The 27,110-nt window shown below is 37.9% G+C and overlaps 1 protein-coding gene across 5 annotated transcripts in view; it reads left to right on the top strand.

Moving 5' to 3' along the window:
* NUBPL (NUBP iron-sulfur cluster assembly factor, mitochondrial) overlaps nucleotides 1–27,110 on the top strand; it is a 295,919-nt gene that overhangs the window by 170,400 nt on the left and 98,409 nt on the right. For all 5 annotated transcript variants that reach the window (XM_077940878.1, XM_077940880.1, XM_015143512.3 and 2 more), the window contains one exon: nucleotides 20,043–20,136. In XM_077940878.1, coding sequence (XP_077797004.1) covers nucleotides 20,043–20,136 — 94 coding nt within the window. The remainder of the gene's footprint in view (nucleotides 1–20,042; nucleotides 20,137–27,110) is intronic.

Raw genomic sequence — 27,110 nt, forward strand, 5'->3', positions numbered from 1 at the left:
TTACATACATGTTCCAGATCTGATCTCACCTGACATACTGCTTAGCTAATTCCATAAATATTCATGTTTCAACAGTGTTAGTCATTAGTCTTGGTTTAGAAAAAGTTTGTTGGATCTGCATTTTTATAATCTTACTAATTTTATTTTCATTCATTTCCACCTTTTAGACTATCAGTCTTCCAATGACCTCTTTCGTTGCCCTGAGCAATTGTTAGCTAGGCAACAAAGATGTACTTTGGAGACCCATCTTTTCAGTGGGTGGTGTTTTTAACTTAGCTTCTGTTTCTTAGCTAAAATTACTGAGTTTGGCAAGAGCCTATCAAGCAGTAGGGCAAAGAAAATATTCTCTGTGCGTGGACTCAGCATAGATAGCTCTGAAGAAGAAGCAAGTCTACTTTACCTGAGGCTTTAATCAATACTTTATCCAGGATAGCTTTCTTTTAGCCTTTTGTAAAGAGTTTTTTAAATGAGGCAACAAAATGTTGAAGTCTTTTTAGAAGCTTCTGGCACATCAGTAAGCATCCTTGGATGAGACTAATGCAAGAGCTCTCATTTTGAAATGTATTTTCTTAAAGTGCAGCATTATTTGGAACATTTCACTGTCTTAAAAGTATGCCATTTAGAAGGAAACCACTGGTGCTTAATTGCCAGTGCTTTGACCTGAAACTCTGTTGGGAAACAGGGGTGGATAAACTTGAACCTAAACCCGCAGTCCTGAGACAGGTGGAAGCAAAGGCATTTCTCTGCAGAGCTTTTTACCTGAATCTCCTGTCCAAAGACAGAAACTGAAACCCTCACTCTTAAAGGAAAGAGAAGTTTGAAGAACGGTCTAAATCTAGACCTTCAGCGAAAGAGTGAGAGGTATGAATTCAGAAGAACTTACCCAAAACACCCAGTGAGACTTCTGAAGATGAAGAGTTCATCCTAGTACCAAGCATTGCTTTCAGAGAAACACCAGGTGGTTGGGGTGGGGGCCACGCAAGGGGGAAGGTTCACTCCAAGTCCTGCTGACTTATGCCGTATGTATCAATCTAAAAGGAATAAACTAGGTAAAACTAACAAAAATAGAGAGTTTATTTGGGCCAAGCTTGAGGATTGTAACCCAGGAGAACAGATTCAAGTTGCCCTGAATATACCCTTCGATCAGCCACAGTTACAAGTGGATGTTTAAAGGCCAGAAAGAGGACAGGGAGTGGGCCAATGCAGAATTGTTAGGAATTCTCATTGGTTTACACAAATAACATTGATTAGTGATGGTAATACTTTGTTAAGCTATAGGGTATGGGCTATAGTGTCTGGCGCAACATATTATGTCAGTTTATAGCTACTTTATGACAATAGCAAGCAGTTTCAGGAGATGAATATGTAACTCATAGGAGAAGTAGGATGTGATTACGGTCTCCTTTTAATGTCTCTCTGGACTTGATAATTTTTAAAGAGTCACATTCCTCAGATAAAAGTTATTTTCTCAATCTTCAAGGAGTTGTGATTGAATCCCCTTCCTGCTCCTTACCTGGAGGTCGGGGAGTCAGTCTTCTCCACAACTTTTCAGGAATGTATTAACTTTGTAAATTATAACGTTCTTTATTGGTATAACTCATTCTTACATACACTAGAATGAGATGTGTTGGATGGCACTCAGTGTATGTTGTGGTTCAGTATAAATTTAAATGAGCTCTTTGCAAAGTTCAGCTAAGTTTTCCAAAGGAAATATGATTATTTCATTTAAAAAAGAAGTTTGTTAAATATACCAAGTAGTTTGGAGCTTTCTTGTTCTTGTATAAGGTAACCCTCTCCTTTTAAAAAAAAAAAAAAAAAGCTTCTTTGTTATTTTGATACTTTTGGATAAAAATTCCTTTTGCTCACCTTTTCCTTAAATCCCTCACAAATATTTTTCAGTTTACACAAACAGATCATAGTCATGGTATTTTTTTGTTTTTTCAGTAGTTGGAAGGAAACTGAGTGGTTACCTAATCTAAAGTACTTTATTTTATAGATGAGAAAACTAGGGTCCCGAGAGGTTAATTGGCTGGCCTATGCTCACACGGCAGTTTGTGACAAGAATGATTAGAATTTAGATATGCCAGTCTCCCTAAACTGAAACTTACTACTTAATTTGATGAATAGATATCTGGATTCTTATCTGTCCCTAGCTAGATTTATTGTCTTGAGTTTTGCCAAACTTCCCATTTCAGTGCTTTTTTTTTTTAATAGTAATTAATATCTGAATCATAATGTTAAGTCTCAAAACTTCATTTTAATAGTTCATCCTGTAATTGCCTGGTGGGTTCATCTTGCCCACCGCTCAGACAGAGCTGATGTATCTATGCAGGGGAATTGCAATAGACAGAGAGGTTGATACACATAGAGCTGGCTAAATGGGAGATCAGAGTTTTATTATTACTCATATCAGTCTTCCCCAAAATTTGGAAGCTAGAGTGTTTCAAAGATAGTTTGGCAGGCAGGGTGCTAGAGAATGGGTGCTACTGATTTAGTTGGAGATGCAATCATTGGGGCGTGGAAAATGGTCCTTGTGTTCTGAGTTTACTTCTGGGTGGGGACTACAGGAGCAGTTGAATCTTGAGTCTTTGGTCTGAGTGAAGTCATCTGGTTGTCAGAAATGCCAAAGTCTGAAAAGACATCTCAAAAGGTCAATCTTAGATTCTGCAATAGCGATGTTATTTACAGGAGTAATTGAGGAAGTTACAAATCTTGTAAATTCTAGAATGATGACTGCTTATCATTTAACTACGCCTACATCTCAGCTGAATTCTACCGCTTTCATAATTCTAACCTTGTACCCTTTCATTAGTTTTACCAAGGTGGTTAAGCTTTGGGAAGGGTTCATATCATCTTGCTGTAAGGTTAAACTAGAAACTAAATTTCTCCTAAAGTTAACTTGGCCCATGCCCTGGAAAGACTAAGGGCAGTTTGGAGGTTAAAGGCAAGATGGAGTTGGTTAGGTCAGATCTCATTCACTGCCATAATTTTCTCACTGTTATAATTTTTGCCAAGGCGTTTCATTACTTAAAATAAAACTGCATATACAGCTACAGTTTCTCTCAGTTGATTTCTTATTTGATATGATTTAATCTTTACATTTAAAAATAATATCTATTGAGTCAGTTTCAAAAATATGTTCAAAAAGCTGTGGGTGTTTAAAAATATTTTAAAGTATTATATCTTTTCTTAGTCTTTATACGTTATTTACTTTGATTTAAATTATTACTCTATGTAATTTGCTTGTATAGATGGTTGGTAGAATTATACTGATTTAAAACAAAACCTGAATTTAATGGTAGATTATTAAAGGCTAAAATATTCTTCAATGTCACAAAGTCAGGAAATTTACACTCTAGATTTCCATGGTTACTAGGATACTTGCTTTACAATACAAAAGACTCTCAAGACTCTCAAAGGATCATGTAAGGAAAGAATGCTTACCTACCATTAAAAACATATTCAGAAATAAATGTTGTTATAATGAACCAGAATAGGAAAAGAAAAAAGGAAAGCAAATGAATAATTCTTCTATTTCTAACTTACATTGTGTAATGATTTTCTGTGGGTATACAAGTTTTATTTTTTATATCTATTTTATCATACACTGAAGAAGTAATATAATAAAGCTCCTATGTTCTTGAGGTCATAAGGTTGTGTTAGCAGAACTCTTCAGGGATTTGAAGAATAGTGATGCTGTGCCCTTTATCACATGACTTGGAACTGTGGGAGACTAGGAACATGACTTGAGTCACACAGACCAGGATCTAAATTCCATTCCTAATCACTCAGCAACAGCCTAACCTTGGACAACTCTTGTAACTTCTCTAATCCTCAATACTTTTGTCTGTAAAATAGAGATATTATAATGCGGATTTTACAATGTTGTACAATCATGTATGTACAGTGTATCTAATGTCAGCCTTATAATAGGCTCCCAATAACTGTTAATTTCCTTGTGCTCCCCTTTACCTACCCCACTTCTTCCATTTACCAGCCCATTTCCACCTGAGGGACCCTAAGGCTCAAAAGTAGGATGTGACCCCAGATGGTAGGTAACTGGGACTAAGGAATAAACTTGGTTGGGACAGTTCTTCAGATCATCCTTAGCATGCAGTATGTTGGTTTGAAGCAGTAATGTCCTTCAAGTGCTCTAATACCTTAACCACTGAATGGTGGCTGTAGATACTCTTAGGGGGCTTCAGAAAGCCACTTCTATGACAGCTATACTCCTATCCCTTTAGGACCTTGAATCTTCCCAAATACAAGTATTTTTTCTAAAGATTTTCTTAAAATTTTCTTAAGACCTTTCTTAAAAGTGTATTGTAGCTTTATAGTTTTCTTTATTGGAGTGCTATCCATCTAAATATATTTTATAAGCTGTTCCAAATTAGGTTAATACAGTGATTGCTTACGCCTACTGGAAAAAATTTGAAATTTCAGCCTTTGAGGTAGAGAGGATTTTGATAAAATTTATTTTGACAATTTCTTTAAAATATCTTGACTCTTAAGCAGGTTTGTAATATCTTAGGCCTTTTTAGTAGCAGTCCTGTCCTTCAGTAACATCACCTTCCTAGGTTATGAACATCTGTATATATAAGCACTTGGCCTAAAGCAGGACTTTGGAGAACTTAGAGAGGTGTTTCTATAATTAACTGAAATACTGTTACTTTTGTGATAGTATCATTATTTTTATATTTGAAGCTTTACTGTTTCAATTGTACCGTGACTATGTAAATAGTCATCTGTGGGCTAGCTGGGCAACTGATAGTTTTAAATACTAGTTCAGAAAATAGATTCAGAATTAACAAAGATTGACCCATGTATCAACTTTTGGATAACAAGACCTCTGTGAATTGATGCTGTCTCCAGGTTGTCAGGGCCAGGCTGCTCTGTACCTCTGCAGGAGGACAACTAAGAAAAAGGGAGGTGATAAAGGGAAAGAAAAGGAGTAAGTTTTCTTCTTTTCTCTCTTTAAATTGTCTGTCTGCTGTTACTTTTTGGGCTCATAGTGACTTTAGAGGGGTTTATTTAGATAAATAGCCTCCTCTCCCACACGCCTTTTTCCTTTAGAAAGAAAGACATTGTAAAAAGGATTAGAGAACTTTTTATCATTTGGGAAGAAAATAAAAAGATTAGGGAAGAACATTTATATAGTTATTATAACTTGAATAATATGTTTTCATTTTATAACTGGGTCAGCTGTTACCTGAACAATCTCAAGGATATTTATTATATATTGTTGTATCATTTATTTCCACAAGTCAGTAGGCCATCAACTAAAGTAAAAATCTTTTCATTATTCAGATTTTTATTGTGGCATTTATATTTAAATAATTTCTCCTTTGTAACAATTTTCTTCTTGCAATCAAAATAAAATGTTGCATGATTTTATATACAGGCAACTGGGCAGAACAAAACACATGGCTCAGATGTAAAGAAAAAACACTTTCTGCTCAATTTTAGATTTATGTTGTACATAAAAGGTGCCTCACGTGGCAAAAATTTTAATTTTAGTTGTATAATAAAATTTTAAGGGGCAACTTGACTCATAGAATCATTTGGCAGATATTGAAGGAACACCGGTTAGATATTATGGAGGGGTGGATCTGGAGGGAGAGTCCAGCAATGCATGTAAATGTTTTCTTCGGTTAGGGAGCATAAACTGAAGTTGATAAGATAGTTATGTATAAAATAATTATCCCAGAATCCTTAGAACGGGAAGACCTATTGAAACCCTGGAAGTTAGTTGAATAACAATCCTAGGAGCTTGGTAATTTGCCTGCAAAATTTGTCCACCAGGTTAGCTGTAGCTCTGTACCAATAGTGGCATGCTTTCATGCTCTGGGATTCTGAGTTAAGCATGAGTAATGTTCTGTTTGCTAGTAGGGTAGGACTATACCTAACTGACTATAGAAGAATCAAGAAATTAGGAACAAATAGCAGAACTTGATTATAGAATAGAAGTAGCAACAAGTATATGGCCAGAATCAGATACAAGGACACTATCTTGAGATCCACTAAGTATAAGTCAAGTAGGCATGAAAGTCAAAACTGAGTAGTCAGACAGGAAGGATAGCAGCAAGGTCTGGCACAGCCTAACTTCCTTTAAGAAGTTGTCGTGTCACTTATGGCACATTCCAGCCACCATATGAGTGGGCTACCTGGACACAGCCCACTTTTGAGCCATTCAAACCAATCTAGATCTCTTTTACTTCATGATTTCTCTATTTATTCTTTGGTTACACCTTTCCATGCCCTTAGGATTTTAATTCTTCTTGGCCATCACTTTGACTCCAGCAGAGCTCTCTGTCTCAGCAGTGTTTTTCTTCCCTGATTCTATGTGGCTCAGTATACACCACTGCTGATGTTATTTTCATCTGTCTCACATTGGCCTTGCTAGCAGAATAGAATGGCTGGGATAGTCTGCCGTTGCTTTGGAGAAGTGTAAGTTGACCCTATGGTCCTTAGACTTGGCTTATGTAATGCTAATGATAGAAACTGCTACTCTGGAAACTGATTATGGTAAACTGTTTGAACCGGCTGAGAAGCCTAAAATGGAACTATTGACCATACATTCATTGGACCCTTTCTATTCAACATGTAGAATTCAACCTATATGCACTTGTGTTCCCATAATCTTTCAGAGTGAGACCTGATTGCTGCTGTTTTGATCTGTTTCTTAAGTGTCCCTAAAAGATAGAGACCCATGTTCTTTTCCTATTCCTAACGCCATATTCTTTATAATAGATGTCCTGAAAAAGACAAATTACCTTATCTGCCCAAATATAAAATAACAATTTTAGTTCCCAGTCATTCCTCAGAAAAGAGGGAATTGCCTTTATTTGAGTCTTTGAGTTATTCTCAGATTATTAGACATTATTTTGAGTATAAAATGTAAAATATTATTTGAGGAAAACATGTTAGCCTAAAATTACCATTGTCAACATTAGTTTGGGCTATTTTCCTTGTTAAACTTGTGATGTAATCAATCATGCCCCCTCCCCTCCGTAGAGGTTGGGCCCGGGACTCAAAGTTTCAACCCTCTAATCACAACATTGATTCCCCTGGAAACCAGTCCTCATCTTAAGGCTATATAGGTGCCCCCAGCCACCGGTCAACTTATTAGAATACCAAGGATACTCTTATCACTCTAGTGATTCCAAGGATTTTAGGATTTTATGTCAGTAAATGAGACAAAGACCAAATACATATTTCACAATATTATAAGGACAAATGAAGAAGACAACTATCCTAATATTGAATGACTTTGCACAACAGCTCAGTGAATGCATTCTATTTGGATCCAAAAATGGCTGGGTGTGGTGGCTCACGCCTGTAATCCCAGCACTTTGGGAGGCCGAGGTGGGCGGATCACCTAAGGTCAGGAGTTCGAGACCAGCCTGACCAACATGGTGAAACCCGGTCTCTACTAAAAGTACAAAATTAGTCAGGCATGGTGGCGCATGTCTGTAATCCCAGCTACTTGGGAGGCTGAAGCAGGAGGCTCACTTGAACCTGGGAGGCAGAGGTTGCAGTGAACCAAGATCATGCCATTGCACTCCAGCCTGGGTGACGAGCAAAACTCCATCTCAAAAAAATAAAGGCAAAAAAACAAAAGTGCTGTATCTCACATTAGAGGGTAATAATGGTCATATGTTTTACCATGTACAAGAGACATCTAGCAGGAAGCCTGTCTTGGCTGACTCAAGTCTGAACTGTTGCCCCTGATCTGTACCTCATCCTATCCTTCTCAACTATCTTGACCACTTGCTTTGTTTTTGATTATTTCATTATGCTGTCTATATCCTTCTTAATTTGATGCACATATTTGACTTCCTGCTACCTGATGAATTTTCTGCTGCAGTACTGCCTCTGTATCCACAGGGCATCTCAGGAGTACCTTGTAGACTGAGGAGTACCTTGTAGACTGACTGAGTCTATCCTGCTGAAATCCTTTGAGTTTGGAGCCTGAAAGAGAACTGAGAAAATTTTACCAAAGGCGGGGTTACCCATGAAGCTAATAAAGCTTAAGTTCAGGGTTCTACATCTGCATAGGATCCTGGGATATTCTGGGAATTGTAGAATGTTCTAGATGGGGAGAGACAGCCAGGTTATGGTCAGGAAGGTCAGGAAACATTTCTATATGAGCATTTCTGTTTAAAGAGTTCTCAGAGAAAGGAATGTGACTCTCTAAGGCTCCAGAAATTTATGGTAATTTCTTTTCATGTACTAAGTAAATATTTACTTTTGTAACTAATTTTGCATTTATAATTTGGTATTCTTATTTTTAGAGATGACCACTCAAATTGTATATGCTTCAGGCCACACAAAATCTGGATCCACTACTGGGTTTTACTAAATGAGATTCTTGGGCGTTTTGCTAATTCTTATTTCCCTACACTTAGTAAAATATAATTTATACAAGTAAACAGTAAGTAGAATCTAGAGCCTCCCCAAATCATTCTAAAATCATTGCTTTTGTGGCTCTTTTACAAGAGAACTGGAACTGTCACTGAACCAAACTGGATCTGTTTGCCTGCACAAACAAATGAGTTTGCCTTCACACACAATGGAAAGCCAAGCACTGAAGCACCAGATTTTTACACTAAGAAAGGTTTATCGCAAATTGACTGACAAGGAGACAGAAGGAAACGCTCAAATCTGTCTACCCGAGCTGACTGGATCCTGCCGTGGGGTCATGCCAGGACTTGATCTGATTGGATCCTGGATCCTGCCATTCAGTATCCACCTCTTAATTCAGTCTTCACTCCTTAGTCCAAGCACTTAGGTTCTACTCATTTGGTTCATCTTCAACTTCAGGTTATGTGACCTTCAAAGTGGGGGTCCAACAGCAACTGAAGAACAGTCCACAGCTTTGTTACATAAAAGTTGAACCAGATTGGTCTAATGCAGTTCCAAATTGCCCCTTTATTATGTCCATTCCTCAGTATTGAGGGAAAAGGGGTGACAACTACTCTAGCTACTTCCTGCTGATTAGATAGTAGACCTTGGTTAGATAAATGAAATTGTTTAGTGCTCAGGATTATGTTTCAGAAGAAGTTACTTCAACCCAGTTCAAGGACAAAGGAATAAAGAGTTAGCAACCTGAACATTATTTGTTTCAGAGAACAAGGGAAAGAAAGCTCAGATTTTGTAGCAAAAGTTCACACCCAGGTTCCCAATCAGTTCTCTTTGTGCACATGAAGGATTGAAACTTGTAACTTGCTTAGTTCTGATTGATCGATACAACTCAACTCTAATTGACTGGTTCAGGTGAGCCCCAAAGGTTCTATAGATTAAAATGTGTGAGTTCTGGGGGAAGAGTATGGGTGTAACCCCTAGTCAGCAAATGGCCACATGGCTCTATTTAAAATTTAGACTCAGTCAGCTGCTTAGGATCCATCTTGAAGGACTGGCTCAAACCTGTTGCCAGACAGCATTGCATCCCATCATGGTGCCAGAGTGGTTGACTACCTGCCCCAGGTCCATCTGGTCCCTTGTAGAGATCCTTGTGGCAGGGCAGTGACCAACTGAGCAACTAGAGTCATTTACTTACAAGAGGCACTCAAGTATGTGCTAAATTTGAACCACAGTCTCTTGGGTTAAGTTGGTTCCCGTTTCCAGCTAAAGTGAATTTAAAGTCTTAAGGATTGAGTTGGCACAATCCTAGTGGGAGTCACTTGCAGACATCTGTTAAAATAGGCTAGAACAATTTTGAAGAGGAGCCAAATGCTTAGCCCAAATATGAGGAGGATCATTAAGACATGTGGGTGAAACACAGAAGGAATCTTATACCAGGGTTAAGCCAACTGAAAACATCTGGACTTTGGAAATTCCACTCAGTAAGTCCAGCCAGGAGTCTTTCTGAAGGTGTCCCTTTCAGAGATTTGGCTAGCTTTACAACCTCAGATGTTCCCAATTCACCTGACTGGTAGTATTTACCCAGATACAGCAGCAAGTGTTAGCGATAGCAGAAACACCACCCTATGCAGTGAGATGTTAGTCTAATGCAGTGTGGTTGTCTAGGACCACACAAGGAAGGGAGTATAGGGGATCTCTGTTGTGCTCTGATGGCATGAGTGGTGAAGCGGACAGCTCTATTAACAGTGCAGAAAAGTTTCTGACCATTCCAAACAGAACCTAGTCCAAACCAAGACCTCTAAAACCTTCCTGTGCAGCTCCTTTACTAGAGTTAATCCCTTTCAGCAAATCGCATCCCTGAGAGTATCCTCCAACTATAATCCATGGGGTCATTGTCAGTGCTGGCATGTGCTTCAAGACTCTCAGGTAGCTCTTGGAGAGCAGGAGGGGTAGAATTAGTGAAGCTGACTGAATAGATGGGAATTTGCATAAGAGCTATTTCTATGTCCAGATCTCCTGCTGAGGATAACTCAAGTATTATTTTCCCCTTTTTTGGGAGAAGGATATGTGGGCCTCGCAGGTTTCTAAGAAGTCCTTTCTGAGGAGGTGAATGGGGGCTGAACAGACAAGCAAAAACAAACAAATGAAAAAAACAACGTGATTTCTCCTGACTGGATGAATTCAGAACTCCAGGGAGAGGGTGTTGAATACCCACCAAGGTTAAAAAAGACTAAAGAAAGGGCCTAGGGCCATGGCAGGCTAAATGCCACTCAGATCTTTGTCACTGGGTTTTTATTATTCTGTTGGTCTGTTCCACCACCCCAGTGGATGTTAATAGTCCAAATTTTATAAACATTTTGAATAATTTGCCCTGTAAAATGAGATCCTTGGTCACTATGAAGCTCTTGAGAGACTTTCCAGGTTGGTATAATTTTTCCAGTAAGGCTTAACTACTGACATTGCTGTGACCTATCAAGAAGAGAAGGCATTAACCCAGTTTGAAAACATGCAAATCATAATTAGTACATACTGGTTTCCTTGTGAGGCAGGGAGCTAAATAAAATCTTGTTACCATACTTAAAAGGGACCACTCAGTAATGGGAAGTGGCCCATGGAGGCATGCAGCAGTTTTCCAGTAGTGTATTGTGGACAAATTTTACACAAATACCAAAGTCATGAACAACTTTGAAGGCATACCTGACGTCTGTATAAATACTGGCTGTTTTACCTTTGGCTAAAAGACATGACCTAGTAAGTGCATGCAGTTCCACTTATTAGGCAGACTTGGCCTTAGGAAAGGTAAGTAAAGTGGCAGGATTGGAAAAGTTATTACACCGGGTGATGGTGAGGTGAGGATAGAAAGAGAAACTTATAGGCCTGGCGTGGTGGCTCATGCCTGTAATCCCAGCACTTTGGGAGGGTAAGGCGGGCGGATTACCTGAGGTTGCGAGTTTGAGACCAGCCTGACCAACATGGAGACGCCGTTTCTACTAAAATTACAAAATTAGCCAGGCGAGGTGGCACATGCCTGTAATCCCAGCTACTCGGGAGGATGAGGGAGAATCGCTTGAAACTGGGAGGCAGAGGTTGCCGTGAGCCGAGATGGTGCCATTGCACTCCAGCCTGGGCAACAAGAGTGAAACTCCATCTCAAAAAGAAAGAGAGAGAAAGAAAAGAAAGAAAAAAGAAAGGGAAAGAAAAGGAAAGAAAGGGAACCTCATGGTTTGCTAGCTGGCTTATGATGTGACTTGAAGAGAGCCCTGACTGAGTATGGAATGGAGATAGTGAGAGGTAGCCCCATAACTATTCTTCTCTATGGCTTTTAGAAAGGAAGAGACAGCATCAACTACTATGAGACGAGAGTTCATAGTATCCTAAAGGTCTAGTTTGCCCCCACTTCTGATATTACGCTGGTTGGTCAGATTTAAAAAGGGGAAATACCCTTAATGTCCTCAGAGCATCCCTAGTCTGGATTGTGAGAAGAGGGCTGAGGGACTCCATTGGGATTTAGTTATAACCAAGTATTGGAGGAACTTAGGAAGATTCAGTCCAGTCTACAGATAGATAACAAGGACTTGAAGACAGTGCACAGAGTTACAATCTAATAACAGATGTACTTTTGCTTTCCTTAGAAGCATAACTTTTTCTCTCCATAGTGATCATCTAAGAAATCTCAGATTTAGAAACTTTTGCAGCTGGGAAGCCAAACTAAGGCAAGTTTTAGATTTTACTTACAGCCTTAACATTCTTGGGCCTGCCAGGAAGTGACAGTTTTCATTCACTCTGTAAAGCTGGGAAGTTCTGAAGCCAGGCATTTTATTCACATTCTTAAATATGACATTTCAGTCCAAACCTTGGTAATATAACCAGTGTTTCCCATTGCATCTTGCTTATAAAGAGAGCAGATTTTTTTTCCCCTGAGACGGAGTCTTGTTGTCTCGCCCAGGCTGGAGTGCAGTGGCGAGATCTAGGTCACCGCAACCTCTGCCCCTGAGGTTTTAGCAATTCTGCCTCAGCCTCTGGAGTAGCTGGGATTACAGGCACGTGCCACCATGCCTGGCTAATTTTTTGTGTTTTTTTAGTAGAGATGGGATTTCACCAGGTTGGCCAGGCTAGTCTGTGAACTCCTGACCTTGTGATCCACCTGCCTTGGCCTTCCAAAATGCTGGAATTACAGGCGTGAGCCACCGTGCCTGACTGAGAGAGCAGATTTTTACTGAACTTACATTACATAAAAATAAGAATACTCATTAATGGTTTCTAAATTTTGTAGGAATCAAGTTGTGAGAAAAAGCAAAACGTTCCCGCCCTTGTTCACAAAGGATATGTTATCAAATTATTGCAAACTCTAAATAACTTATGACAGAAAATTTCCTAAATCTGGAAAACAAAACACTTAAGTCATAAAAGCGCTATCCTTAACAATTACTTAACTTCATGTAATTTTGTTTTGCTCAGTCTTAATTAACAATTTTGGACTATAGCCAATTGCAAGTGCTTCCAGAGAAAAATTTAAGATAATAATTGTGGATGACAAAAATTCAGAACAGCCACAGTCAAAGATCTGATGAGAGTTCATAACTAACAAAGAAATCTAGGTATTTTGGTAGCATATAACCAATTTCACATCATGACATATTCCCCAACATACCAGAATTTTAAGAATCTTAAACAATTTTGGAATACCTTTTAATAATACATTTTTACAAGCATAACATAAAGGAAATTCTACCGTGTTTCTTATTTGACAGTGCATCCCATATTATTTACCAAATAAGCTTAATCATTTAAAATCTCTACAAGATGAGAGATACACCCTTTAAGGCTCTCCAGGGGGCTCACCTGTAAAATGTCAAAGTTAATTTTAGGCCAAGAAGCTTGATTTAGGATTTGGATCCTGGGAGAACCTACCAAAGACATCAAAAAGTTCAAAGTACTTCCTTCAGCAGAATCATAGGTCACTGCCAAATAGTAGTTACTTGTTTAACCAGAGTGACAATCAAAAGACTTCAAAAGCAATACAGAAAGTTACATGAATATAAAAACCTTAACCTTTTTAAACCTCAGTCTTCCTAAGCAATCTTTGTTTCCTAGGCCAGTTACTTTGAGCAGGGGAATACATTTAGTAACAGCATAGGAAGTCCTGGTTACATGAAATAATTCAGACATTTAAGCCCTGGTTACATGAAACAGTGCAGACATATAAAAATACAGAACCAATTTATACTGGAATAAAATATTGCTTTTCTAGACCTTCAAGATAGACCTGAAACCAGAGAAACTAGACAGTTCTCAGGAAGAAATGTGGCAGAAAGAGACACTTATTTGTGATTCAGAGAATGGCTATTATAGAAACAGACTTAAGAATTAAAAATCAAAACCTCTTGCAGTCTTACCAAGAGCAAATTGATGTCTTAAGACACTCTTGTTATTTTAACATAGAGGGCCAAAATTAGAAGTTCTGTGTTTTAATATCAATGTTCATTCCCTAGAAAGACTGTTAAAAATTTGTTTTCATTATAGTCAACTTATTCACACACCAAATTTCTTAAAATTTCTATTTATTAACCTTTTCATGACTTAGACCATCTATGACATGCTTGGACTTTGTACCTTTCCCTATACTGCTCTTTCTTAAAAAACCAGTCATTTTACTTTAGGACAAAGATTTACTATGTAAGATTCTTTCTCATACAAAATTATGATTTCTCATACAAAATCTCTTTTGTTCATATCTGTAACTTTCTTATATGTCTCTCTCCCCTTACTACTGGTTCCTTTTTATCTTGTTTCTATTTCCTTTCCAAATCCATATTGTGAAACTCCTTTTAAATAACCTCCAAATTAGACAAAATAATTTTTTTCTCACTGACGAACATATTTTATGTGTTTCTTATAATTTTTTCTTATTAAAAACACACCTGGCCAGGCATAGTGGCTGACGTCTGTAATCCCAACAGTTTGGGAGGCCGAGGCAGGCAGATCATGAGGTCAGGAGTTCAAGACTAGCCTGAGCAACTTGGTGAATCCCCATCTCTACTAAAAATACAAAAATTAGCTTGGCATGGTGGTGGGTGCCTGAAATCCCAGATACTCAGGAGGCTGAGGCTGGAGAATTGCCTGAACCTGGGAGGTGGAGGTTGCAGTGAACTGAGATCGTACCTCTGCACTCCAGCCTGGGTGACAGAGCAAGACTCCATCTCAAAAAACAAACAAACAACACCTTTTTGCACAGTTCATTTGAAGAATTATAAATTAGAATTTTCAACATGTAGTAACCTTAAATTTTATTAAAAACATAGAAATCTTGCTGGATGTGGTGGCTTACACCTGTAATCCCATCACTTTGGGAGGCCAAGGTAGGCATATCACCTGAGATCAGGAGATCGAGACCAGCCTGGCCAATATGGTGAAACCCCGTCTCTACTAAATATACAAAAAAATCAGCCAGTTGTGGTGGCGGGTGCCTGTAATCCCAGCTACTGGGGAGGCTGAAGCGAGAGGATCGCTTGAACCCGGGAGATGAGGTTGCAGTGAGCCAAGATTGTGCCACTGCACTCCAGCCTAGGCGACAGAGTGACACTCCATCTAGAAAAACAAACAAACAAACAAAAAATAGAAATCTTGAATTGCCTATTGTATATCAGTCTTTTTACAAATAAGAACCATTTTGTAATTATTAGAAAAACATGTTTCCCTATAGCATAATTTTTAGAGACCAAACATGTTTAGTCTTTCTATTAAATTTAAGAAGTCAAGTAGAGACCTACTTTTGGTCCTTTCATGGCCATCATTTTGTCACCAAACCAATTGGGTCAGTTTGCCTGTGGACAATGGAAATCCAAACACCAAAGCACCAGGTTTTTACATTGAGAAAGGTTTATTGTGAGTCAGCTAACAAGGAGACAGAAGGAAATGCTCAAATCCGTCTCCCTGAGCTGGGGGCTGGTCAGCTTTTATAAGCATAGGCTAATGAGGTATGATCTTATTATATCTTGCAACAAGGTGATGCCAGGAAGCCTGATCTGATTGGATCCTGCCATAAGGTATGCCAGGGCTCAATCTGATTGGATCCTGAATCCTGCCATGTGGTGTCCACCTCCTAATTCAGTACTTACTACTCAGTCTAGCATTAGGTTCTGCCCATGGTCGTATGCTTGGTTTATCAGCAAGCCTTTATAGAAAGCCTACTATGTGTGATGAATGTACTGGCCCAGGTGTTTTTCAGGTACATTAAATTCAATTTAGAGTCATTTGAAATGAATTGCCTTAGCCGTGAAGTATTTTTAGTTCCTTGGAACCTTAATAGCAGTTTTTGTTGTTGTTGTTTTTCTGAGACGGAGTCTCGCTGTCGCCCAGGCTGGAATGCAGTGTCACAGCCTTGGCTTGCTGCAACCCTGCCCCTTGGGTTCAAGAGATTCTTGAAAAATAGTTACCCCGAGACTACCCATGACCAACATCTATGAAACTGTGGAAATAAATAATTGAAAATCTAAGTTGCTGGAGCTTTAAATTATTTTGAGCCCTTAAAGAAATGTGATCATGAAGCCTGAGTCACATGACAGGCAACTGTAACCTAGAAAGGTATAACTGTTTCTCTGATTACAGATTAGCCTTTGTTCTTACGTATAATGTTTCAATGTTTTATGCAATGTCGTAAATGAATAAAGCGTGTCAGGGAACGTTCTTTCCCTCTTCTCTGTTGATTTTCCTTATAGATTAACTTCCCTCTTAACCTTTCTCATACAAAGACTTCATGACTATCACATTGTCTTAAGATGGAATATTAAATATACTCTTAAATTGGAAAGGAAATGAAAACCAGCTGTAAAGAAAACAAGCCGTAGGGAAAAGAAAACAAACTGTAACTAAATTGTTATAACTCATAAATCAGCCTTGTATAGAAAATGTTGTGATCCTGTTAAATTTCTTTGTTTTCTTCCTATATGCAAGACCTTAACTTTTAACTTCAGAGTGCTGACTCCATTTCTCTGGAGTCTGTGTTTCCTGGATGGCCATTCCTAGTCTTTCATATGAATAAACTCTTTTAAACTGGATTCTGATCCTTTCGATTACTTCAGGTTGACAAAACCATACCCCAAAAAGATGAAGAATAGTTTTCCTTTTATATTTTTGGCACTAAAACTCCTAGCACTGGCAGACTGACATGTCTCTGGGTTTCAGAGAACATCAAATGACCAGAACATCAAAACCCTGTCTCTACAAAAAATACAAAAATTGGCCAGGCATGGTGGCACACGTCTATAGTCCCAGCTATTAGGGAGGCTGAGGTGGGAGGATCACCTCAGCCCAGGAGGTTGAAGCTGTAATGAGCTGTGAGCATGCCACTGCATTCCAGCCTGGGTGATAGAGTGAGACCCTGTCACAAAAATGAATAAATAAATAAGTAAAAGCATGATTCTATGGAAAGGATATATTACATGTTATTAAGTTTTAAGGAGCACAATATGAAATTATATACAGTTTCCACTTAGGTTTAAAAAAATCAAGCCTTTGCATGTGTTCATTTAGCCATTCATTCCTTGAAAGAAAACATCTTAAGCGTCTCCTGTTAGTCCATTCTGTGCTAAAGTGATCTAACTCAGTTACAGTTTTATAGGAAGACAGATCATGAAACAACAGTAAATGAATGATACCCTTCTCTTCACTCACTGCTCTCTAGCCATATTGATCTTTCAATTTCTCAAAGTTAGCAAGCTCTTTCCTGTGCACATTTTACTGTCTTCACAGTGCCTCTTATATTATAAAGCTGGTGATTATGTATTTATAAGGATAGTTATCTACCCGATATCTCTGTCTCTATATTGTAACTTCTTTGAGAGCAGGAATCATGATACCATTTAATTGTCAATACTTAGCTCAATACCCAATACATAGTAGGTATTCAGTAAACATTTCTTGGGCAAATGAATGAATACATGATTAGGGGAAGTATGTAGTAGAAACACTTTAATCTAATGGGAGTTAGTGGAGATTTCCCCAAAGAACTGAATTTTAAGCTGAGATCTGAAGAATGAAGAAGAATTAGCAAGCGAAGAAGAAGAGGCAGAGTGTTCTAGAGCTTAAGCTTAGATATTATCCTAAAGGCAAGAGAAGAGTTTTAAACAAAATGTAGTACTATCAAATTTCCATTTTCCAGTGTTGTTAGGCATAGACTAGATAGGCAGTGCTGGAGCCAGAGAGGTTGTTTAGGAGGCTTTAATAATAATAGATGGTGGTGGCCTCACTTGGGTTCTTGGCAGTGGAGAAACGGAGAAGTGGGTGTGTTTGAGAGATTTTTAGAAGGCAGAATAACTGATTAGAGATAGTGAAGGAAAAGGAAGAGTTAGTGTGATTCCACATTTCTGCTTTACAATTGAGAAGATCCTTGGGCCATTAATGGAGACTAGGGACTCCATTAAAGGAAAGAAGTATCTGAGGAGTAAAGAACCTGAGGTACTGCCCAAGGTAATTTATAGATTCAATGCCATCCCCATCAAGCTACCAATGAGTTTCTTCACAGAATTGGAAAAAACTGCTTTAAAGTTCATATGGAACCAAAAAAGAGCCCGCATCTCCAAGACAATCCTAAGCCAAAAGAACAAAGCTGGAGACATCACGCTACCTGACTTCAAACTATACTACAAGGCTACAGTAACCAAAACAGCATGGTACTGGTACCAAAACAGAGATATAGACCAATGGAACAGAACAGAGTCCTCAGAAATAATACCACACATCTACAGCCATTTGATCTTTGACAAACCTGAGAGAAACAAGAAATGGGGAAAGGATTCCCTATTTAATAAATGGTGCTGGGAAAATTGGCTAGCCATAAGTAGAAAGCTGAAACTGGATCCTTTCCTTACTCCTTATACGAAAATTAATTCAAGATGGATTAGAGACTTAAATGTTAGACCTAATACCATAAAAATCCTAGAGGAAAACCTAGGTAGTACCATTCAGGACATAGGCATGGGCAAAGATTTCATGTCTAAAACACCAAAAGCAACAGCAGCAAAAGCCAAAATTGACAAATGGGATCTCATTAAACTAAAGAGCTTCTGCACAGCAAAAGACACTACCATCAGAGTGAACAGGCAACCTACAGAATGGGAGAAAATTTTTGCAATCTCCTCATCTGACAAAGGGCTAATATCCAGAACCTACAAAGAACTCAAACAAATTTACAAGAAAAAAACAAACAACCCCATCAAAAAGTGGGCAAAGGACATGAACAGACATTTCTCAAAAGAAGACATTCATACAGCCAACAGACACATGAAAAAATGCTCATCATCACTGGCCATCAGAGAAATGCAAATCAAAACCACCATGAGATACCATCTCACACCAGTTAGAATGGCAATCATTAAAAAGTCAGGAAACAACAGGTGCTGGAGAGGATGTGGAGAAATAGGAACACTTTTACACTGTTGGTGGGATTGTAAACTAGTTCAACCATTATGGAAAACAGTATGGCGATTCCTCAAGGATCTAGAACTAGATGTACCATATGACCCAGCCATCCCATTACTGGGTATATACCCAAAGGATTACAAATTATGCTGCTATAAAGACACATGCACACGTATGTTTATTGCAGCACTATTCACAATAGCAAAGACTTGGAATCAACCCAAATGTCCATCAGTGACAGATTGGATTAAGAAAATGTGGCACATATACACCATGGAATACTATGCAGCCATAAAAAAGGATGAGTTTGAGTCCTTTGTAGGGACTTGGATGCAGCTGGAATCCATCATTCTTAGCAAACTATCACAAGAACAGAAAACCAAACACCGCATGTTCTCACTCATAGGTGGGAACTGAACAATGAGATCACTCGGACTCAGGAAGGGGAACATCACACACCGGGGCCTATCATGGGGAGGGGGGAGGGGGGAGGGATTGCATTGGGAGTTATACCTGATGTAAATGACGAGTTGATGGGTGCAGCACAGCAACATGGCACAAGTATACATATGTAACAAACCTGCACGTTATGCACATGTACCCTACAACTTAAAGTATAATAATAATAAATAAATTAAAAAAAAAAAAAAAAAAAAAAAAAAAGAACCTGAGGTACCCTTGAGACCTATCTAAATGAAGGTTGAGCATTAAGGACTTCGTTATATAGGCGAATTTTCTGGGTATAAATAAATGCCTTGAAAGAAAGAAATAAAACCTTAATAATATTGGGACTCAAGTTATATTAAAATTTTTATTATTAAATTTTGGTTTTCATTATTGTATTTTTGTGAAGGAAATATAAACTTAAAAAAATTATATTAGCATGGGAAATGCAAAATTAAAAAAAAAAAGGACAAAAAGCTAATACCTTCTTTAGGCAAAATGTGGGCTACACCCAGTAAAAATAAGTGAATGGTCCTAAATAGAAGCCTACTGGGAAATGAGTTCAACATTAGCATGTATGTATGGGGATGAGTCATCTGGAAATTTAAACTTGCCATTCAAAGAAGGCCTCCTAGTGGAAGGGCCTGTCATTTATTCATCCATGTATCCTTCGGACTTAGCAAAGTGCCTTGCACCTAGCAATGGCTCAAGTGATAGCTATGATTTTAGATTTGTTATTAACCCATTAATTTTGTTTACATCACTATTCAACATTGAATTTTTATACAATGATATAATCTATGTGATCTTTTTAGGTAGATTGGGGTCAACTGGACTACTTAGTTGTTGACATGCCACCGGGAACTGGAGATGTGCAGCTATCAGTCTCACAGAATATTCCTATAACAGGTAAATCTTCAAAGTTTAAAGTAATTTGTACTTTTTTTGATGTGTTGTTATTGCTATACCAAAACACAAACTCCACATCAGGCAAATATTTTATCTTAAAAATATTCATTCACTTATAAATTTTTCATTAGAGATCAGAAGCATAAATTATTCAAAATATTACCAGAATAAGTATATTTACAAAACCATTACACTTTTGTTACTAGGAAGAGCAAAGTCTCTGGTTCTTGTTGTTCTTGGGAGAAAGAATTTGTCCAAGAGACAATTTTAGCAAAAAGAACAGAGAATTTATTGAAGAAAGTACATGCCAAGAGAGGAGCAGGCTGGAAAAACAGCAGTAGGAGCAGCAAGGGTTAAGTAGTAGCAGAGACAGTACGCTCTGAAAGAGGAGGCAGAGTGAGCTGCTTGAAAGAAAATGAGCCAACAGCCCTAAGAGTTCAACATTGCAGTTTTCATTGTGTTGAACTCTTTCTTTAAGTTCCTGTCTGTCTCAAGTCTCGGCCTTTGTCTTTGGCTAGTTTCCTACTTCTGCTTTAAGTCTCTACCTTGTCCCTGATTAGTTCCTGCCACAGTTTTGTGGGATTCTCTTACTCTGAGTTGATGCACATGTGTGTGCCCTGTGTTCGATATGAAGTCTACTTAATGGCATTGTTGCTCCTTACTGCCACCCCAGGAAGGTCGTATAGCGGTTAAATCTGTACTTGCTGTGCCTGTGTATCTCTTAAGAATTTCCCCTTTGCCCTCTTTCCCTCCTTATCAGCATGTAGCTAGCTACATTCTGACAGGTTAACTATAGAGTGAGCAATTACTGGGCATCTTAAGGGGTATTTCAGGGTGTTCCTTTCTGCATAGGTATTTCCGCTCCTGTCTACTCATACCCAGCATGCAGGTTTTGGGTGGTCTCTGGGATGTGAGATTTTCTAGTCCTCCTTTTCTCAGGCGCTCTCTTTCCTGCTCATGTCTAGCTATCCGTCTGCTCTAACACTTCACAAAGGTGGTAGTATAAATCTGTGTTCTGGGAAAGCAGTAGCATTAAGTATTTTTTAGGCAGAACATGACTGGTTCACTGCTGTGCAGCATTTATACCACTGGTACATGACAGGCACTTGGTAAATATTTATTGAGTGAACACTGAATAAGAATAAATATAAGGAAAATTGGCTTTTTGGTAAATACAACTGTGGGAGAATCTTATAGTCTGCTAATTAATATTAAAGTCAAGAAAAAATAAACATAGCTTATATCAAATACATAATACTTCAATATGGTAGTGCATATCTTTTTTATGATACAGAATTTAAATATTAGTACAGTAGTTACCCGTTATATTGAATCTGTTTCTAAAGATTTTCCTAGATTCCACTAGAGAAATAGTTGCAAATCTCTCATATATGAAAGGATTTCTGGGAAAATAATGGAATTTTAAAGTATCTTTGCTAATTAGTTATATGCTGATTACCAAACAATATCATTGACATTTAATGATTAAAAGGTTTAGAATCAAAGTTTTTGACAAAATATACATGTTATTGGAAATATCAGGTATAACCTTATTAATAGAGATACTTTTGCTGTTTTAACATATTTATAATCTTAATGGAGTCTGAGACTTTTTCTTTGGTAAGGCAGGCTGTAAAGTATGAGATGGGAGTAAAATGATATATGAAAATAATTCATTTTTTCATACTGTGATTTTTCTTTCTTTTTTTGCTATTTTCTTTTTAAGGTATTTATCATTTTAGGATTTTATATTTACAAATTTTGAGAATATTTACCAAATGTTCATTTAAAAAAAATGTGCTTCTGATACCTTGGAATGCCTTTTGCAAGCATACAAAATGCTTACATTATTCATATAGATAATACATTAGTAAAATTGGGCTAAATTATCATTTATGCCTCGAGTAGTGACTTGGCACCTTGGAAAAGTTTAAGTTACCTCACACAGATAAACTGATGTTGCCTAAGCAGTCTTTTTCTCCATTTACTTTTCTTTAAGCTCCTTTGGACAAGATTTATGATTAAATTACCCTATTTTAGTTTGTATTTATACTCCAGCACCAGCATTGTATATAGATAGAGGTTGAGATTTTCTTCCCCATTCTTTCTTATATCCTAAAATTTAACCAGTGTATTTCTTTTTTCCTTTCCTCTGATGAAGAGTCTGCCATGTAATAGGCAATTAATACTACATGAGAGTAAGACAGTCTTTTTTTGTTGTGGTGGTGAAATGTGCAGAACAGTTAAGTAGTACTATTAATATATTGACACTGTTGTGCAGCCATCACCACTGCCATCGCCTTCATCTTCTCAAGCTGAAACTTTGGAGCCATTAAACAGTAACTCTGTGGTCGGGTGCTGTGGCTCACGCCTGTAATCCCAGCACTTTGGGAGGCCGAGGTGGGTGGATCACGAGGTCAGGAGATCGAGACCATCCTGGCTAACACAGTGAAACCCCATCTCTACTAAAAATGCAAAAAAATTAGCTGGGTGTGGTGGTGGGCACCTGTAGTCCCAGCTACTCGGGAGTCTGAGACAGGAGAATGGCGTGAACCCGGGAGGTGGAGCTTGCAGTGAGCCAAGATCACACCACTGCACTCCAGCCTGGGCAGGAGAGCAAGATTCTGTCCCCCCCAAAAAAACCCAAAAACCAGTAACTCTCTGTGGATCCTCCGTTCTCCCCAGCCTCTGATAACCACTATTCTTAATGTATTTTTTACATTAAAGGAAGACCAAGCAAGAAAATATACTTTGAAAGACTGCATTAATGCCAGGTGTGGCGGCTCATACCTATAATCCCAGCACTTTAGGAGGCCGAGGCAGGACGATCACTTGAACCCAGGAGTTCAAGACCAGCCTGGGCAATATAACGAGACCCCATCTGTACAAAAGAATTAAAGGAAAAAAAGTCATCTGGGAGTGGTGGCGTGCACTGGTGGTCCCAGCTACTTAGGAGGCTAAGGCAGGAAGATCACTTGAGCCCTGAAGGTCGAGGCTGCAGTGAGCTGTATTCAAGCCGTTGCACTCCAAACTGGGTGATAGAGTAAGACCCTGTTTCAAAAATAAATAAAAATAAAAGAAGATTTAAAACCTAAAATTTATTTTATGATTTATTATTAAACCATTATATCAATAAATTTTGATTCATATGCAACGTAAATACGTAGCACCGTAGAGGAGAAAAGGATGAGTAAATCAGTCTATTCCCTAGACAAGAGTTCCTTACCTTTTTTGACTTTCAGAGTTTTTATGAGAATTTGATGAAAACTATGGATTTTCTCCAGGAAAATATATTTATATATGGTATACAGAAACATTAATTTTGTATATAAATTTAGGACATTTACACTGCTCAGGTTAAAAGCCCTAGCTCTAAGAGGTAGAGCAAGGTGAGGAGCAGGAGAGAGTGGCTGGTAAGAAAAGAACATGTATGACTAATCCAGAGTATGAGAAGTGCTTATGAGATATCTAAACCCAGGCTATGGGTTTCAAAGGAAGAGACTATGAAATTAAGGGGAATACAAAACGCTTCATGGAGATGGACCTTGAAGAATAAATATGATACATTGTAGAACATTCAGGATTTCTCCATACCTTGCTTTCTTTGCTTGTTCTTTAATAATTTAATCAATGAAAAGCACTAATTCTTTATGGGCAATAGATTTCTGTATGAAATGGTATCATGGTGATTGCCTGTTAATAATAAACTGCCATTGGATGACAGTCTTCCATACATTAATTTTCAAATTTAATTCTTACAGGTGTTATATGATTGCTGTTTTCTTAAATCTCAGAAGGGTTTAGTGGCTTTCATAAGAAAACACAATTACAGTAAATCATAGCTAAGTTTCATATTCATTTTGACAGAGTTTAAAGCTTATGCTGTTGACCTCTACATCAGACTGGCCTAATGTAAAACCCAACAATGTTTGACTCATAGATTTTTCTGAGTTTAGCCCTAATCCATTAAAATTAATTTAGGTTGAAATTATTCTAATCTAGGTAATCCCTGATAAAAAATAAATTTATCTGTGAATATGCCTAGATTTGTGGACCCCTAGGGGCTGAATATCCAACTCGTGATCTGGATTGGTGCTTACTATATTCAGTAATTTTTTTGAGTCCTAAGAGACTACTTTGGTCCTCTTTAACTCACACATTCCAGGAGAATTCTGGAGGTAGTCTAGAAGCAGTTTTCTTCTTCTTTTAGGAGTATAGCCCCAAGTGATTCTTGAAGAGACCAGTATTATCTTTGTGCTGATTCATATACCAGTCTTGAACATATGGCCCGTTTTCAGACACCCTGGCTCTCTGTATAGAATTGTAGCAGTGAGTGTTAGTACATTCATATTGTGGTTATTAAGTCAGTATTAAAATGGATAACAATGAAAGACTAGATTTCCTACATTGAAGTTGTATTAATTTGTATTTTATAATTATAAAAAATAGCAGCAAGGAAATGCAGATAAACAAACAAACAAAAAGTAGCAAACAATAAAAATGTTCTACCAAAAAGGATGTTGAAGGGAATTTGGGGAGCATGTGATTGTGTCTACGTGTGTGTTAAAGTGTGTATGTTAAAGCCTTAGTTCCTGAGGTTTGGGTTTATTCAGGCCAGTGTCATTTCACAGATAGCATATCTAAAAAGGTACCAAAAATGATCCAGTTCCCAAGATTTCGAGGGAACGGCAGCAACCAAGGAATTGCTGGCCTGGCTGAATCATGACTTTCATAAATTTACATAACCTGTAACAGCCTGTCAGAATCATGTCTGCTCTTTCAGACTTAACTAAATTATATGTTCTCTAATTATAAACCCAGTTTTTCTTTCCTTATCATTGACTTTAGAACTCTTTTAAGATACTCTGTGTTCTTCTACCTTTTCTTATGTCCCATATCCTATAAACAACATAAGCTCTTTAGATTCCCATTTGAGTATCCCTGTAATTTGACCTCTCTCTCCTTCCCAGTAAACACCTTCATATAATTTGGATCCCTCTAAAAAAAAACCCTTTGTACTCACTACTCCTACCTTCCCTTTACTTTCCAGAGTCTGTCTTTACAACGCAGTTGATTCTCACTTAGAATGCCTTTCCTCCCCGTCAGTGAGTACTCAAATCCTGTGTAATCTTTAAAAGCTATCTAGCTCAAATGTCTACTCCCTGCCATCTTCCCCAAATCCCCACTTAGGAATCACTTCCCCCTCGTTTGGAAATCACATAGCATAATATTTGGATCATTCCTATAGCACTTCTGACGTTCTTCATTCAAAACCTGCATACCTATGTTATCTTCTCTAGCAGACTGTTAACTTCCTGGAGGGCTAGGCTGTTTTTCATTCATCTTTGCATTTCTCAGGGTGCCAAACTCAGTGCCTTTCTGCAACTACTCAGGAAATGTTGAATCAATAAATGAGTGTTTTATCTGTGACTGTGTTATCTTTCCAACTAGGCTGGAAGCTGCTTGAATGCAAAAAATTTTTCCTATTTATCATAGTATCTCTTAAAGTACCTTGGCCTATAGCTTATACAATTAATATTAACTGAGTAAATGACAAAGCTACTCTGACTAGCTATTACTGTTTATGTAGAAAGTTTTGTGCCCCCTTGTCTTTCTTACCGTCCTGCTGATTCATCCTATGAGCCCCTCACCCAAGTGTTTTTTCTGTGTATATGTTAAAGGAAGCATTTTTCAAGGAAATATACATTTTATTTTATTTCCCCTCTGAGAGAAAACTACTTTCATTTTAGGTATTTATTTATGTTTTGTTTTTTTTGTTGTTGTTGTTGTTGTTTTGCTGTACCGTATATAATATCCATGTGATCTGTTGATGCCTTTTAGTATTCCCTTTGTTTTAGTGTGTGGGATAGTAGTGTGCATGTAGGCATTTGCTATTTGATTACTTGCAGGCTCTATATTAAATTACTAATGAGAATAACTAGTATTGTTCCTAGTGTTGTTCCACTGTAATACAGTAATTAGAAATTATCTTATTTAGGGGGCGTGGTGGCTCATGCCTGTAATCCCAGCACTTTGGGAGGCCCAGGTGGGTGGATCACGAGGTTGGGAGAACGAGACCATCCTGGCTAACACGGTGAAACCCTGTCTCTATTAAACATACAAAAAATTATCCGGGGCTGGTGGTGGGTGCCTGTAGTCCCAGCTACTCGGGAGGCTGAGGCAGGAGAATGGCGTGAACCCGGGAGGCAGAGCTTGTAGTGAGTGGAGATCCTGCCACTGCAGTCCAGCCTGGGTGACAAAGCAAGACTCCATCTCAAAAAAAAAAAAAAAAGAAAAAAAATTATCTTATTTACCTGAAGTGATGTTTAGTAAGGTGCTAAATACCTTTCTGATCCTCTGTCCTTACCTGTGGAAAACTTGCTTAACTCCACAGACTTGTAAGGATCAAATAAGATAATGAATGTAAAGTCTCCATCTAAATGTGTACTATTTTCTAGAAACTACAGGAACACTATCAAAAAGTTTTTTTGTGGGCAGGGCGGTTAGTAGTGAAATGTCGTGAATTAGAAAGAGCCTTTCTATCAATTTTGCATTTCTGTAAGCTATGTTGAGAATAAAATCGGATGTTTTATACTTGGAAAGAGACATTCTTTTGGAAGATGCGTAGAGGCAGACCTGTCCACACAGAAAGTATTCTGAAAGAGAATCTTGAATCTTGATATTAGCTAGATACAAGATACAACTGCCCCCACAAAAAAAAAAAAAAAACAAAAAAAAACACCTTTTTTATAGTGTACATGTAGTTTCTAGAAAATACTACACATTTAGATGGAATCTTTACATTCATTATCTTATTTGTTCCTTACAAGTCTGTGGAGTTAAGTTCTGCACAAGTAAGAATAGAGAATCAGAAAGATTAGTACCTTACTAAACATCACTGCAAGAAATAAGATAAAGAATTTCTAATTAGCAACTCTTTGTATGTGCTCCATCTTGTTACGCAGAATGGATAA

Source organism: Macaca mulatta, chromosome 7 (assembly GCF_049350105.2).
Source record: "Macaca mulatta isolate MMU2019108-1 chromosome 7, T2T-MMU8v2.0, whole genome shotgun sequence".
NCBI classification, from domain to species: domain Eukaryota; kingdom Metazoa; phylum Chordata; class Mammalia; order Primates; family Cercopithecidae; genus Macaca; species Macaca mulatta.